Source organism: Diuraphis noxia, unplaced genomic scaffold (genome assembly GCF_037042655.1).
Source record: "Diuraphis noxia isolate RWA-SAM2 unplaced genomic scaffold, SU_Dnox_SAM2 contig0004, whole genome shotgun sequence".
In the NCBI taxonomy this organism is placed as follows: Eukaryota; Metazoa; Arthropoda; class Insecta; order Hemiptera; family Aphididae; genus Diuraphis; species Diuraphis noxia.
The window spans coordinates 44678953-44696102 of NW_028301714.1; the positions used below are offsets into that span (position 1 = coordinate 44678953).

A 17150-nucleotide genomic window follows, 5' to 3' on the forward strand; every position below is an offset into this window, starting at 1 on the left:
CTGTCAGTACATTTTTAAATATTGCATTACCCACGATTATTATAAAAAAAACTAATATCAGTTGTATTATGTTGAAATAATTGAAAGAAAAAAGTAGCATATTTCTTATTTCTTTGCTAAGAAAATTGAAGAATCATAGATTATTTTTTTAATTTAATTTTTTTTTTTTGTGTATTTTACAGTGAGACGTTTCGTGTAATATTTTATGTGGCGTTGAGAATTTAATAAGTTAAGAAGTATTTGATTATGTATTATATAATATGTATAAATATTTTAGTATTATTAATTAGTGTTTCAATATGGCAATAAATAAAGTGTTGCATAAAAATATCTGATAGAATAAAATTCGATCAAAAAAATGTATAACCAGCACAAAAACATATCTATTTTAAAATATGTAACCTATTATGATCGTCAAATAAATTAATATTATTTCTAAAACAAGGGGATGAAATTATTATTTGTATGTACAATATAATTCGGTTTAGGAAAAAATATTTCAATTAGTTTATATTATTGTTGATTTTTTTTGGCTAGTTATGATATACATTTATGTTGTACGATTACAATTAATAAAAACTATTCAGCTCAGTTACAAAATACAAGATTTTTAAATTATACACGCGCCAGCTTTAATAAACCACTTACCAATGACGCTCGCCAGATTTTTTGAGATAGACTAGTTAAGAATTCTTTTTTCGTCGAGTCATATCGGTCAGAAGGCCTGAAGCCTCTTTCAGACACAATATTGCTACGGCTCTTCTGCGAATTGACCCTTTGGCTTGGGTCCATCAGGCGCGAAATAATATTAACTGGTGGGAATCTATAAGCTACAGAGGGTAGGATTTCAAACTCGATTTCAATCAATGACGTAAGGTCGATAACAAACAATTTAATAAATCATCTACATAAAACAAAAAAAAAAAAACTGAAGTTCCAGGTAAAAATCAACAAAAAGGCGCTTACGTTTTATTGACGACAGCAGCGTGACTGGACGCTTGATACGACCAAACTAGAGAGCGAGTTCGATAGGATAGTCGTTACCTTAGACTGTATTCAAATATCGCCTTGCGTGCAAATATGTTGGAAATGAACCAGGAAAACGGGTGTGATCTTAAAATACCATACTACCACGGGCCAAATACAATAGGTACCACTACTCAGATTTCGATTCTGATCAAGTTTACGATAATGATATAATTTATTGATAATTTTAATTCTAAAACAGTCTTGAAAATGTGAAATATTATCAGACTAATTAGTTGATATACATACAATGATACTATTTATGAAGTAGTTTATTTTTAAATACGTTGAAATCTATGTATTTTATTGTATTTTATGTACTATTTTTAATTTAATTTAAGAAGTTTGGTTTGGTTTTTTTTTTTCGTAATGCATCTAAATATTTGGCAGTTAACAATACATTTAATATTATTGTACCATTTTAATTGTTGATTTAAATTTCAAATATCGTCTAATTATTATAAACATTTATTGCAAACTAACGATCATAGTTTATGCAGCGAAAATACAATGTTATAAATTTGTTTATGTATTTTATATTTAAAATAACTTACTTCTTTTTTATTATTGGAGTCTTCATTGTATGGAAAGGATTGCTCTCCAATCTTTAAAAATCATATGTAAAGTTTAGATTAGATTACTATTTCGTTATTATATTAATGGTAATAATAATATTAAGTTCATAATATGCAGGTATTTACTTTTAAGTCATTCCATAGACATATAAATTGTCTATTGTCCCATGTCAATTCTTCTGATACTGAACTTTGATCTTTTGTTTCAATAAAAGATCGATATTCATCATCCTACCAATAAAAGTAAGTATTAAAAAAAAAAAATGTATTTTTAGATATTATAAGTAGTAAAATGACAATTAGGTACAGTGTTTTACATAGTTAAAAAAAGTGTTAAGTACCGTTTTATTGGAAGGGGGAATATAATATAAGTCTCCTTTTTCTTCAATTTCTGTAATAATATCTTTCAATGTTTTTTTAATACCTTCTTGATGGATTTCATAACTCTTCATTTGTTGTTTACTTGACGTATAACTTTTATTAAACTGAAAATATTATGTATTATTAATTACACAATACACATACGCTTGTAATGACGTTTTTCATAACTTTAATTATAGAGATTTATCTTTAAAGATAATTATAATAATATATTATGAATATGAATTTGTAAAACCAGAGTAATGAAAAATGTTTTGATGGATTTCAAAGAAATTTGAGTATACAGAAACGTATTATTACATATTTTGTTATTCATAATAATATCCATTAGTATGAAGTGTATTATTTGTATAGATGTATTGACCTTACATATATATGTGCAACTAGTGTAGGTAACGGTGTAGGAAAATTGGCGGAAAAGATCGTAAAACAAAAAAAAAATAAGTTACGATACATTAAAATTGCGTATTTATAGTTCAACGTAGTTCATAGTAATCATCCCGGATCTATAAATCTCAAAAATTTTATAAAACAGCTAATATCAGTTCCCTTGGTATTTGTTCTCATTTAAACAATGAAAACCTCCAGTGTCTTTGGAAATTTATCTTTTTGTTATTATTTATCATGAATTTGTGGTTGCATTTAAAATATAATATACCATACAAATACAAAACAAACACAAAGATTTTTATCTCTTATTATAACATTTTTATCTGAAAATTATATTATTCTAAACTGTTAATAAAAACAAAGCACTAAAATCAAAATAATACATAATTAAAGTGCATAATAAAAGTGTTTTGTGGCTTGGCGTGGCGCGTTGGCTGCTACCAATCGTGAAATGCAACTGGGAGTAAGTAACGGCCACAGCTACTAGATGGGTGACCACCCGGGTTCATATAGTATTTAAAAACCTTACCACACATACACGTGTTTGCTACCTACCATAATAACCGTAAAAACAACCTACCGTACCAAAACCTTATAAAACAGTTCATAACCCCTACAACAGCTTATGACCTTAGTCGCCGGGCTTAAGATTAATAAAAAAAAAAAGTGTTTTTTTAATACCTTCATGGTCGATGGTTCTTCGAATGCACATTGCATTATTCCAATTTTTTCTTCGTTTTGACTACGATAAAAACATTAAAATAAATTTTTTTAATATAATTATCATTGTAAATTGTATTTCATCGGTTTAGTTTATATAAATTTGTGTTCTATACATAAAATATAAATTATGTTGAATTATTATAAAAAAATGTTCTTCCTTAATTAAAAAATAGAAATATTAGAAATGTTATAAATGTTTAAATAAATTCTAGTGTATATTCAGTCCAAATATTGACTACATTACAATTAAAATGTTATGTGGTTGATTACTGAATTGGTAAATTATAGTGGCTTCTATTTTGATATTTTCTTATTATCCGAAAATAAAACTAATGGAATCGAACCAAGCATGAAAGTGTTATAAAAGAACTCATTAAGTTCGACAAAATTAAAATGTATACATACAGTAAGTTAAGTTTACAAGCTATTTGGACATGTGCTTTGAGGTTATTGATATCTAGCCAAAATGCTATTACACTACTCTTAATGAAATCTTGAATGGAATATAAAACACCCGTTCCAAACAAATCGATTATATTAGGTACTATTTTTGTATTACGATTGAACTAACATATATATTTATATTTGTACATATATTGAATGTTTCCCAGAAAATATATAACCCCATATACTTTTATAGATTTTTATTATGTATTTTATTTTTTTGTATGTAGGTTAGGTTAGGTATTCAGTATTCAGACTCACCCAATATGTTGTAGTGCTAGTGAATGTTTTACGTACTCGTTTGTTTTAGCAGCCGCCGTCGTTCCACTACCATGTGTTCTTCCACAATCGATCGCCAATCTTGTTTTCTGAAAGACACATACAAATGTAGTCTGTAACTTATACGTAGAAAAAAATAGCAAAAAAATATGGTCCAGATGCGATCCTTTATTTTTATTTTTTATGTATTTTACTATATTATATATATATAAAAACATATCATATGCGTGTATTAGCTGAGTGTACATACGCACATTAATATACAATACAACAATTTGATGATTTGTGAACAACAATAATATAGTGTTAGTGTTATTGACACAGAGTACTGAATTTCCTATCGTTATTTCCTCGGTAATCTAACCTGGCATCCGTCCACCGGACAAGTCAAGAGATAACTAAAATGTGAATAATAAAAAACAAAACTATTCATTACGAACTACAGGACAATTGAATTTGGAGTTTATTTATATGCGACTTACAAGACGCGCCTATATATAAATACAGACAATATAGTTTTTGGGCACTAGTCAGTAGTATCTTCAGTCTACACCGCTAGACGGATGCGATGGTGTATAACTGCTATAGTTTTTATACCACCTTCATAAAAAAAAGGGAATGATACATCGTTTTGTTTTGTTTTTTTTTTTTTTTTTTATCTATCTCAGTTTGAGAAAAAGTTTTATCTATAAAATTCTTGAATGATAATAATATTAAAGTAACATACGTGTATGCTGTTATTATTTTTATAGTTTCCGGTGATGTGACGTTAAAAATAAAAAAAACGATGTACCCTTACAACTTGCATAAAATAAAATACCTAACATATTATTGTTTGGTATAATCTCAATAGTTCATGGTATGCCAATGCATTTCATGGTAAATACTCTTACTAGTCTTACTGTATGAATATTAATATTTTCGTAAGGGAATTTATTAATATCGCGCATAGTATTTTCTACTCTTAATAAAAACAATCAGATTTCTTAAGATTTGTTTTTTTGGTAACTGAAAGAGGACCCATTTCCTGTGTACTGAGTGTTTATTGTTCTGTTCGGTTATAGAACCACATAATAAAATATACAAAATAGGTACAGTCAATGTTAATATACAATGTTCGTTTATCATAATTTCACTTACTGGATGTATTTTATGTGTAAACAATTGTTGATTTTAGTTAACTCAAAGAAAACAGTTTGTTCAATGATGAATAATATTTATATTTATAAATTTTACAGCACTAGTAGGATTCCGGCAACTAGATAGCGCACCAGTATGTGTATATAAATTCCAAGCGATTTTATTAATATTATATAATTTAAAAATGTTATTGTGTACAAGATAGTAATACAAATACAAATTTAATTTAATAGTCTAGTTAATAATATTGTTAATATTTAATATAATATAGGATGCATAAACAATTTTTTTATGTTAAAACTCAAAATAAATATCCAATTGTGATGTTACTTAAATAAAGTAGATGTACCTATCAATTGATCTAAATAAACTTAAGTATAAGTTAACTTAACGTATAAATTAATATGATCACAAATTATAAAACATTTATGATTAGTACCAACTTAAAACTTTAAAAGTTTATAACATTACAACTAAATACTATAATATTAACTATTTAGTAAGTAAAAAAATATGCATGTGATTATGGCAATGTAAACTATCAAAAAATGCTTTAAAATATGAAATTAATAGTTTCATTTATTTAATAATAAATTATGAACAGAAATTAGTGATTAGTTGAAATTGAATAGTTTAGATATGTAGTATATTATTTATTATTAATATTTTGGTTCAGAACTAATTGCAATATATATATATATATATTTTTAATAAGCATGTGAATATGTAATTGAAATTAACTATTTATTATATAATATATATATATATATATTTTTTTTCTAGAGTATATATATATTAAAAATGTATATTTTGGGATGTATCCAAAAAATGAACTCGGATGATACCTACCTAATAATGTATTGTTATACAATGCTTTGATTTGTCAATACATAAACATTTTATTATAAAATTTAATAAAATATGCGAACCATTACAAAATCAAGCTTAAACATTTTATCACCAATTCATAAAACAAATACATATCTTACAAAATATAATATATCACAATCAGCAGACTACAAAAATAAAGAAAATGCGTATGCGAGAAATACGAACCCTAATCATAAAATATTCAAAACCAATTCAATTTTTAAATATGTATACACCTACCTACCTAAATAAATTTCCATCTTTGTGAAATTATCAAATTTAAAAAACTAACATATTTAATTATTTTATAAAAAGAAAACTAATTTTGATTAATTTTTTTTTAAATGCAATAATTTATAGAAATATAAATACCTCAGTAAACGAATAATACTAAGTAATACTTTAAAAAAAAAAATTGAAATCCAGATCAAGTTATTGTTAAAAAGTAAAGATTTTTTCGAAAATTATTGTAAGATTAAAATTAGAGATTACATCTGCTTAACTATTGTGACTTATTATTATTATCATCAATACAACCTATTCGATTCTCAAATATGTTTAAATTTATTTACTTTTTAAATTGTATCAATATGCTCGTTATAATACATTATATATTAGTATATATATTATATATGTATAAGTATTATAATACATAAATTACCATTGTTTTAAAATAAATTATATAACTACAAATAAAAAAAAATATGAGGATATTTAGTGGAGAATGGGAAAATTGTATAGTGTATGAATTATTTCTTGATACAATCTAAAGTTTATAGAATAATATATTATAAAGAATTACAATTTGTTTATTACTATTATTTTTTTTAAGAATAGCAAACCCCAAAAGTATTTATATTTATATTACATAAAGTCATAAAACATTGAACAGAACGTTTGCTGGAAACATTTCAAAAAATACCAGTTAAATTGTATACTTGAGTTCAAGACCGGAAAAGTATGACGATACGTGCCGTTTGCAAGATTTAGTTCTTATTATTCAATTTCCGTTGAATTTAGTGAACACCATTTTATGTGCTAACCTAACTATTTGCATTCAAAGGAAATACTAAAAAATATTACTTTAAAACGTAAGAGAAAAAAATGAAGTGTGTGACCGGAAGATAAGGGAACAAATTATAGACTTGATGTTTATCCTAAAAATGGTGATAAACGACTGTCGTTCAAAATATTTACCACGATAGAATCAAACATTTCAGAAAACTTATCATACGTACCTATCTTAAATATTAAAATATATTTTTATCATATAAAACACACATCGTATCTTTTGATAGGTAGTAGGTACCTATTGTGTAAATAAGTAATTATACTATGCCTATTAATGGGTTAGATGGTTGGATTACTTGTTATAGTAATATACAATACTAATATACCAGATATATAATTATAATAATGTATATAATTATATCATTAAATCGGTGTAATAACTTATTAGACTAGATTCAATTTTATTTTTCAATTTACTGTATTTAAATTAAGCAGTAAACACAAAAGCCCCTCAACTAAATTTACTTATTAACAATAACTATTATTAATACCTAGACATTATGTCATATAATATCGTCATATAAGTTATATTATTTTATTTTTCTTATAAATAGTAGATATAATATGTGAAATGCTCATAAAATTGTTTCTATTTATATTATATCGAAGAATGTAATGTTGAATAGGTATATTTAATATAGTATAATTTGTTATTTTCCTTCATGTCTCTTTTCAGTGTTCCTATTAGTATTTTCTATAGGTAGGCTATGTTGCTATGTGTTTATTGGATATCACTAAACTTTAATCGTCAAAAACATTGACTTATCTTGCGTATCTACACAAATAAAACATTTCAATCTTCTTTTATCATTTTCTCTCTAAATTTTCGTATGGTACCTATTTTCAAATCACTCCTCCAAATGCTCTAGATTAGATTTTTAATCTGCACAAGGTAAAGGTACAATATAAATGTATGCTTTTATATTCAATGTTAGCCACATACATTATATATGTTTGTATATAGCAATCTGATACCTATATATTATAGGTAGCTAACTACATTTTAACAACAATTAATCCACATTTATGGTTATAGCACACATGTATTGAGTTACATAACTTTAGTTTAATAAATAATCTGTATAAAATTACTATAATAAAATTTCAGTATAATTTTCTACCTGCTGTCTGTTTTTAATATCATACTAAAAAAAATATATGTTTAGAATCAAACTTAAATAGTAATTTATTTATCACGTACATTTGATCTTGAAAATTTAACTCTCAAATTAATTGAGAAAGTCTTACTTAAACATAATTATAAATATTATTTAAAATTTAAACAGTTTAATTTTTGGTTGATTGGATAATTTATTGACGTACTAACTTTATATAATACAGTGAAAACTCTTTATAACAAAACTCGTTATAACGAAAAACTCTATATTACGTAAATAACATTAAGTTAACTTATAATGGTTGGTTTGATTTAAAACCTATTAATTACTCTCTATTACAAAACCTCTCAATAACGAAAGAAATCACATGGTCCCTTCAGATTCGTTATAGAGAGTTTTCACTGTATTAGATTTAATGAGTGAAGATATATATCACATTAACACTTTTATTCTTTTATTCAATACCTAATACTAATCATAATCACTTGGATTATTATTTTTTTTTTTTTCTGAGCCGTTCTTATGCCCCAATAAAACGTAATAGGTCTATTATTTAGAACCTTTATAAATATGTTTTTACTTATTATTTAACACAAAATACCACAAATGTATACATAGTTTATGAACTTTAGAATATTATTTTGGAATTAATACAACATTTTTTGGTAATATTTAACTTAAAAGTTATGTTTTAATAATTTAAATATTGTAATGATGTTTTTTATAATAGATACCTTGGATTTTTGCACACGACTTTCACTGTATAGAATCATATAGATTAACGGATAGAATATTTATCAAACTTAATTTAACCAAATAAGCATATTTTATTAAATAAATCAACATTTAGATTATGTAGCACATTTAAGAAATATTATAAAAATAATATTTTTTTTTTTTTGAATTTTGGATCATCTTTTAAAAAGGTAACGATTAAAATATTCGTAATGATAACCAACTTCTAAATGTATTATTACTATAATATAAATATTAATAAAATAATATTTGGGTATTGCTTTTGATTACTTAGTATGTTTTGTTTAAATTCGATTGTATTTAATCATTTTACAATTATTTATTTATGTTTACCAAGGTTATTTTATGATAATTAAAACTATGGTTTGAATGTATCTAAACATAAACATTTAATATATTATCCTGAATAATATATACAATACATATTACCATTCATTTTATCGAAATATTTTTTTATCTGAACAAAAAACTTAAGTTTACATTGTTGACATAATATAGAGAGACAATATTAAAGTTTATTTTGTAAGAGGGTCTGAATGCACTATAAATATTATTTTACTGCCAACAATATTCTTAAAATTTTACAGCAACTATTCGTTTTATTCAAAAAAAAAAATAATGTAGTATTTTTAAATGGTTTTTATAATTTTTAATTCTTCATAAGATTTTTAAATTGTTTTTTATTATAATTTGAGTACCCCATGAACTATTTAATAAATATTAAACCATCATAAAACTAAGTATCAAAAGTATCGATTGGTACATTTAAATACTAGGTACTCGTTTTGTATTCTAATCAAAATATGAAATAATTATCGTTTAAAAATGTAATAATAGTCGTATTATATTTTTAAGAAGGTAATAACTAAGGTTCATATTAAAGATAAACAATATTAATTTTCAGGTATACGTAATAATTAATATACAATATACATGGCTACTTTCTTGATCATAAATCAACCAATATTTATTATTTTCCTACATAAATAATTCATCAAATAATATGAATACTTATAAATTATAAACCTATAACCTAATTAATAATTTACCGTGACTTAACTAATGTACCTCATGAGTCAAAACGTTCAAATCGTATAAATTGGATCAAAACTAAGTTCAAATCTTCCATTTGAAACTGAAAACTAACCTAGACCATTGCTACAAACTAGGCACCAAAATAAAAATAGATGTCTACAACCACGATTGCAATGAGACCTAATCCTCGCAGACTGAATTGAAACACTATCAAATAAAAATGAGTAAAAACTAAAAATCATAATATAACAAAATCGTAATAATATATATCTATATTTTGTAATAAAACTACTAACGAACTAAATTATTACACACGTTGATGCACATATTATCTATTTGTACCTATTATATTACTATAATAAACGTTGTCTTTATTAAAAATATAAATATTTGAATTAATCAGTAAATAATTGTCTTATAGAAAGTCGTTTATTTTAAACATGAAATTATTAAATTATTACATTATGAATAATAATATGGTTAGTTTCAGCAAATTTACTTACGTTTTAAATTGTACATGTTGTCGATGATTTATAGATATGTTCAGTATATTATTGGCAAAACGTATTCATCAAAATTAAAAACAATCATAAATGTTTATATTTGTATCACACCGACGCAGATTTCCCACAGACCCGGTGGTGTTTGGTAAAACGCATTAAAGAAATAACTCGTTTACACCATAAGAGCGTAGCTACGTTTTCAACTACAGGCTATTTAGAGAACATGGGCGGGGCTTATCGAGAGGGGAACACATAAGTGTGCCGTCTTTAATATTCGACGTCAATATGGATTGTTTGAAATTATATAGTGACAATACATGCATTTTAAGAGTTTCCACTTACTTGATAGAAATTATGCCATATCAGTAACAGCATCACGAAAATAACGATCTCCAACCCTATTCTAGGTTTAGTCACATGGTTTCGGTCAGATTTCAAAGAACTGTAAAATATGGTATCAACATTGTCATCGTTGGCTCTTCTTTTTTCATTATTCGAATTGGAGCAGTTACCTAATTGATCGTATAAAATTCAAGAGAGAATTAATTTTTCTTATTCTACAATAATATTATTCCATTGATAATAATAACACAAATAATCAAATTTCTATAAATTGTTTATTACTATGAATAATAAATTATTATTATATTTAAATGTTAATATGCTATAGATTTACAGCAAGAAATTAAAAAGAAACGTATTTTGTTTCTTTAAAATTCATAATATTTTCGAACTAAATATTCGTGTTGTTATTTCGGTATTAAGCTCATTAGCCATTATAATAAACACTTAACTTACAAAAAAAATAAAATAAAATTTTTTTAATACTTGTTTAAGACATAAAGAAAAAAAATATTGTTAATACAGTTTATAATTACTCACAATATACAATGTCCGTTTCATTAAATTGGTTACATCTGTAATAGTATACAATTAATAACCATTATTTTAATATAAATTAAAGCAATTAGATTAATATTCATATCAGACAGGTACAATTTGATTATGTATTATAAATGAAAATACAGTTTAGTATTTAATAAATGTATTTTAATGAAATTATATGAAATATTTAACAATATAAGCATTATTCATCATCATTATTATTTTTGGTATAATTATATTTTATATATTATAATTATCATTCATTATATAAGAATAAAAGTTAAGTAAAGATATTATTTTGTTATTAAATTTTTCTTAACTCAATTTATTTTAAAGTTAATACTTAAATATATAGATAAATTATCAATAATACAACATATATTTATATTATATTATATACCATATATATAATATTGTATGGTTTAAAATCCATTATATAGTTCATAAAAGTACCTTGTGTATGAACTTAGTTATTAACCTTAAAGTTATTTTTAATACTACTGTATGCAAAAATTATAACAATTATTAAAAGAAATTCTCAATACAATCATAACAATTTTAAATCTTTAACATAAAATATTATTCTACAGCTATAAGTATATATGATACTCACAGTGATTCGTTGTAAGTAGTTAAACATTGTTGACAATATTTTGTATTATTTATACACGGATGTTTAATGAATGGAGTTAATGTGCTTATTGATTCATTGTTGTTTAAACTAGCGTTAACTGGAGTTGTTGAATCATTTTTAGTATTCACCAAGTTACCTTGAAACTTGGTTTTTTTCAACCCCTATAGGAATTAAATAAAAAATAAAAATATTATTAAATTCATAACAGTGGAAATAAACCCAGTACCAAATGCCCTGCTAACCAACTTTATACCTCTTTTTCGTTTTGTTTTAATTTTGTCTTTGTCTGAATCCGATTGAAGAATTTCTTTTTGGGAATTAATCTTACCGGTGGCTCAGATGTACCATAAAATATCAACTGCCACTTTTTCAATAGTCCTACACAAATTATTAACGGTTTGACAAATGTATCTAATATCATAATTATGTTTTTTTTACTTTTTAATAAAGTAATATCAATAGTAATCAATCATAAAAATAATTAATCATAAAATCAAGAATATTTTTTATAGTGAAATATACAATTTAAATATGTCGAGTGAAACTCTAATTGAATCATTTTTTTTTTTTTTTTTTTTTTTGTGAAATAAATTACATTAGCATCCGTATAATCAGATTTTATAATAATATAAGGTTTATTAGCTAATTACTCGCATGCATTGAATGATATAAATATTGATGAAATAGTAAATAACAAATATAAACACTTACATTTTACCTTAATAATTATTATAGTTATTATTAATTATTATTATTATTAATATACATATTATATATACCGTATGTCCGCGAAAACAGGGTACAATTTACCACTCATTACCCTGTACATATTTTTCAATTCTGTTTTTGGGACATTAAATTAGACTATTGGATTTATAATTTCGATGACTTTCAATTTTTTTTACTTACGTATTTTACGCATGCGCAACACAACTTCACTTTTTTTGAATGGCAACCCCTATTTTGAATATCATTTTCGGATTAATGGATTTGTTTTAAGTAATTTTGATCTAACAACTACTACCCTCAATCCAATATTGACCGAATGAGCGTTTTAAATAATGGAGGGACTTTTGAACAATTTATCGAGTAACTTATGTTAGTGATTTTTGTAAATTGAATTGTAAATAAAAAATGTGTAGTAGAGTTTAAAATAATAAAATTAAAATTAAAAAATAAATAACAAAATAATTTTTTTAAATGTTTTTTTTTTTTTTTGAATTTTAACTCACTCTCATTTGGTCAATATTGGATTGAGAGTAGTAGTTGTTAGATCAAAATTACTTAAAAAATTTCATTAATTCGAAAATGATATTCAAAATAGGGGTTGCCATTTAAAAAAAGTAAAGTTGTGTTGCGCATGCGTAAAATACGTGAGTTAAAAAAATTGTAAGTCATCGAAATTAAAGATCCAATAGTCTAATTTAATGTCCCAAAAATAGAATTGAAAAATATGTACAGGATAATGAGTGGTAAAGTGTACCCTGTTTCCACGGACACATGGTATATATATATACAGGGTGATTCTTTTATCAAACAACACTTATATGGTGTTTGTGTGTAAATACCACCTAACATACACCTATAACACACAAACACCGCCCAAAACCACCCAACTTTGGGAGGCTATATCTTATAAACGGATTAACGCAAAATAAAATTTGAACGTGAAAATTCAATGAAAAAATAGCCTTTTTAGTTTATGAATTTTTAAGTATAGGTTGTCATTTGAAAATCAAAAGTCGATAATGGTTAACCTGATAAATAAAAGGGTGAAAATATTTAAAAAAGATTTAGTTCTAGAACAAGATGGTTCTAAAATTTTGAAAAAAAAAAAAATTTGAAAAAAATCAATAGTTTTTGAGTGTTGTTTGATAAAAGAATCACCCTGTTTATATAAAATTGTCTTTTTGTTGAAAGGGGGAGACTTCTAACAAGGTGCATTGAACTTGAATTTTCAAAATTTTATTTCTAAGCCAAACTTCATAATGGTAAATTTTTACAAGCGTTTGTTATTTTTACCAGATATGTTATTTTTAATCAAATTAAAAATCAAAATCCTATGCTCTCTGTAGAAAATTTAAAAAAATATATTCATATGAGATCACTCTACAGTGAGAGTTTTTCGTGAAAAGCGTATTTTGAGTTAAAAATTAGGCTTTTCATTTTTGGTCTGTGATGCTGTCGTTGTGCAAACGTTCAGTGTGTGCGTATATAGGGTACCTGCATACGATTGAACACACTAATAATATTATCATTGATGACCAACACTAATACAATGGGCGGTGGCAACGAAGTTACATATTTCCCCTTAATAAAAAAATAACTCCACTAGCAAAGCGTCTTAATAAATGTTTAAAAAACGAACGAAACCTTTGAAAGAACTGAATGTAAAAACAATAATTATTGTAAAATTTAAAATTTAAAAAAAAATTGTTCTTTTTAATAATTATATTGAAATATTATAAGTGAATATTAATTTATTAAAATTAAAACTATTTAAGGTGATATTTATTTGCTATATTTTAATATAATATATATTACCTGGACTTTTAGCAGTTGAATTAGCCATTCGTCTAGTTATTTTGATTTCCCAACGGCCAGCTATTTTCTCACCCCAATAATGTACGCTCAGAAATGGCCAATCGTCAAACGTACTGCTTATTATATCCAACGGCCTTTCAAATAATAATACCGATTCTGTGCCCATTGGTGAAATCAATAAGATTCTCAAATCACCTCTAGGAAAAAATTTGAGTGATATTCGACATTGCACGTGCTCAACGTAGTTAACGGTATTTGCAGAATTATTTTGACATCCATCCACTTCCATAAACATAGTTAGTTCACTACCCGGGGCGGGATCAATCCACCTAGATTTTAAGTAGATAGTGAAAATGATTAAATGTTGAAATGGAAGAAAATGATAGTTTGTATGTATATGGTACCTTTGTTTATTGTCTTCTCTGGATCTACAAATTTTCTGTGACGGGACATTTGTCCATTGTTCAGCCATTGTAACTAAAGCACCCCCATCCATCAGTCCGTAACCAAATTTATGACTTACTAAATAAAATATGTTTTATATTGATTAATATAACAGCTAGTTAAGCAATTATACTAATTAACATTGTTTCAAGTTGATGTAAGATACTAAATTAAACTTATTTATGTAGAACTTTAAGTATTATTATGAATAATTAATGTTAAAATGTCATGACTGAGCAACTAATTGTACTTTTTCTCAACAGTTAATAATTTAATAGTAATTAACCTACTTATTTTAATGGATTAATCATAGAAGTTATTATGATTTTTATATATACACTATATATATATATATATACTTAGTATACTTACTAGTATATATGTTTTAAAATAAAAAATTAAAGATTGGTTGCTTAATTTCAACAGTACAATTACATTATTTATTTCATACCTTTACGATTAACTCCATTCGTTGTCCAACCAGATTCATTTTGTAAAGGTTTTGTATTCGAAGTCATGACAACTAAATACTGCATATCTCTCCAAGTGAGATTACTATTTGCTTCTAAGGCTAAAGCACAAAGGCCAGCTGCAATAGGAGCTGAAGCTGAAGTTCCTAGCGTTCGAAAGTTTATTTGATTAGTCTAATAATCAGTAGTTATGTGTATAGATCTATATTATATTTAATTTGTAATACGTAAAATACCACTGTGTTCGGAAGTGCATATGGTTTCTGGTTTCATTTTTGTATCCATGTCAACTGTTGTCACTCCATGATCACTTCCTGGAGTTCCAGAACTATATGTAGCAGCCAATGTTGATGAACATTCTTCCAAATACCATGGTTTGTTTCTGTAAATTGTTTAGCATTTATTCAAAGAATAACAACGATTCTAAAAATAATACGACTTTAGATATATTCCTTCAAACAAATAAACTAAATTAATTTATATTTATCAATGCATACCCATTTTGAGTGACACTTGAAATGGACAGAGTATATATACTATTTGTATATCCATCACAATTACAAGAATCAGTATGATGGCCACCATTACCCGAAGCCCACACAAATATTGAACCTTTGCCTTTTCTTCCCTGTAGGCATAAAAATAATCAACTAAATTGACATAATTGTGTGTTATGTATAATTTGTATGGTAAAAATTACTAGTGCACATACTTATAAAAAATAAGTCAAAATGATTTTGTTTTATTTGTTTAAATCTAAAGTTGCACTTGAACTTAAGTACAAGGTGTCTTATATTTCTGGAAACATAATTTAAGTTTACTCAATCAAATTGTGTACTGGTACAGAATATATCTATTGTAATTTAACAAGCCTGCTCACACTTAATTCTGCGGGAAAAGGGAGTTCCAACTGAAAATAGATCGTTGTAAAGTGTTGAAAATTCCAGTAATCAGAAATTGAATTGATTTATAACTAAAAGAATAAATGGTGAGAATGTGGAATCCGTTCTGCTGGTTTTTCAAGACGCTTTTGAAATATATACATTTTAGTTTTCTTTCGCTCTCTTTAAAAAGGACTAACTTAATTCACTTTCTTACGAGATAAGATGTTAAATATAAAATTTAAAAAATAGCAAAATTTAAAAATATGAAACACATCATTCTAAATATTATCATAATCTATACAAAACATTCTATTCAATTTTACAGTTCAATTAAAATCCCCTTAATATTAAATTATCCATTTACTAGTCCTACCAATCACCCAGGTACATTAAAGTGAAGTTATAATTTTAGAGACCACTATTTATGTAATTGAAAAAAAAACACATTTCGCATATTATACAATATTACATTTTATATTATGTTGTTTCTTTTGAAAATATTATATATTATTAACCATAATATTCAAATTAGATTACAAACCATAGATATTAATGAAGATAATTTATCTTGTAAATGTCTTATTTTGTTTATTTTCAATGAAAAATTGGAATTCAAGTACTATTTTCCATTAAACTAGTACATTAAACTGATACAAATATTATACTGACAACAAATTTATAAAGCTTGAATGAATGCTAAGTTATCAATTATAATATTTCACTTAAATTTTTGTCATTTTTACCTTAAAATGAGTAAAAAATATATGCATTAGGCATTCATAGAAAAAATATGTATACGTATATACCATTATTGTACTGATGATCAATCAATCAAAACAGAAATAAATAAAATAATTATTATTGTGAACAGTAAAAATTAACAAAATTATAAATTTACATCAGGTATAACATGCTACCTTTTATAAAGAAGGTAAACATTTTTTCATTTCATAATTATACTTTTAATAGAATGTATTT

General features: G+C 25.0%; 1 protein-coding gene across 3 annotated transcripts in view; it reads right to left on the reverse strand.

The window, feature by feature from the left end:
• The window catches only part of LOC107163151 (uncharacterized), a 109939-nt gene that overhangs the window by 11977 nt on the left and 80812 nt on the right, over positions 1 to 17150 (reverse strand). For 2 of the 3 annotated variants that reach the window (XM_089225913.1, XM_015510410.2), the window contains 14 exons: positions 15786 to 15916; positions 15525 to 15670; positions 15270 to 15434; positions 14779 to 14896; positions 14375 to 14703; positions 12084 to 12208; positions 11810 to 11991; positions 11194 to 11228; positions 10654 to 10823; positions 3801 to 3907; positions 3054 to 3114; positions 1943 to 2086; positions 1728 to 1832; positions 1581 to 1631 (listed from right to left, as the gene is read on the reverse strand). In XM_089225913.1, coding sequence (XP_089082039.1) covers positions 1581 to 1631; positions 1728 to 1832; positions 1943 to 2086; positions 3054 to 3114; positions 3801 to 3907; positions 10654 to 10823; positions 11194 to 11228; positions 11810 to 11991; positions 12084 to 12208; positions 14375 to 14703; positions 14779 to 14896; positions 15270 to 15434; positions 15525 to 15670; positions 15786 to 15916 — 1869 coding nt within the window. The remainder of the gene's footprint in view (positions 1 to 1580; positions 1632 to 1727; positions 1833 to 1942; positions 2087 to 3053; positions 3115 to 3800; positions 3908 to 10653; positions 10824 to 11193; positions 11229 to 11809; positions 11992 to 12083; positions 12209 to 14374; positions 14704 to 14778; positions 14897 to 15269; positions 15435 to 15524; positions 15671 to 15785; positions 15917 to 17150) is intronic. The other variant, XM_015510411.2, reaches the window with a different exon arrangement.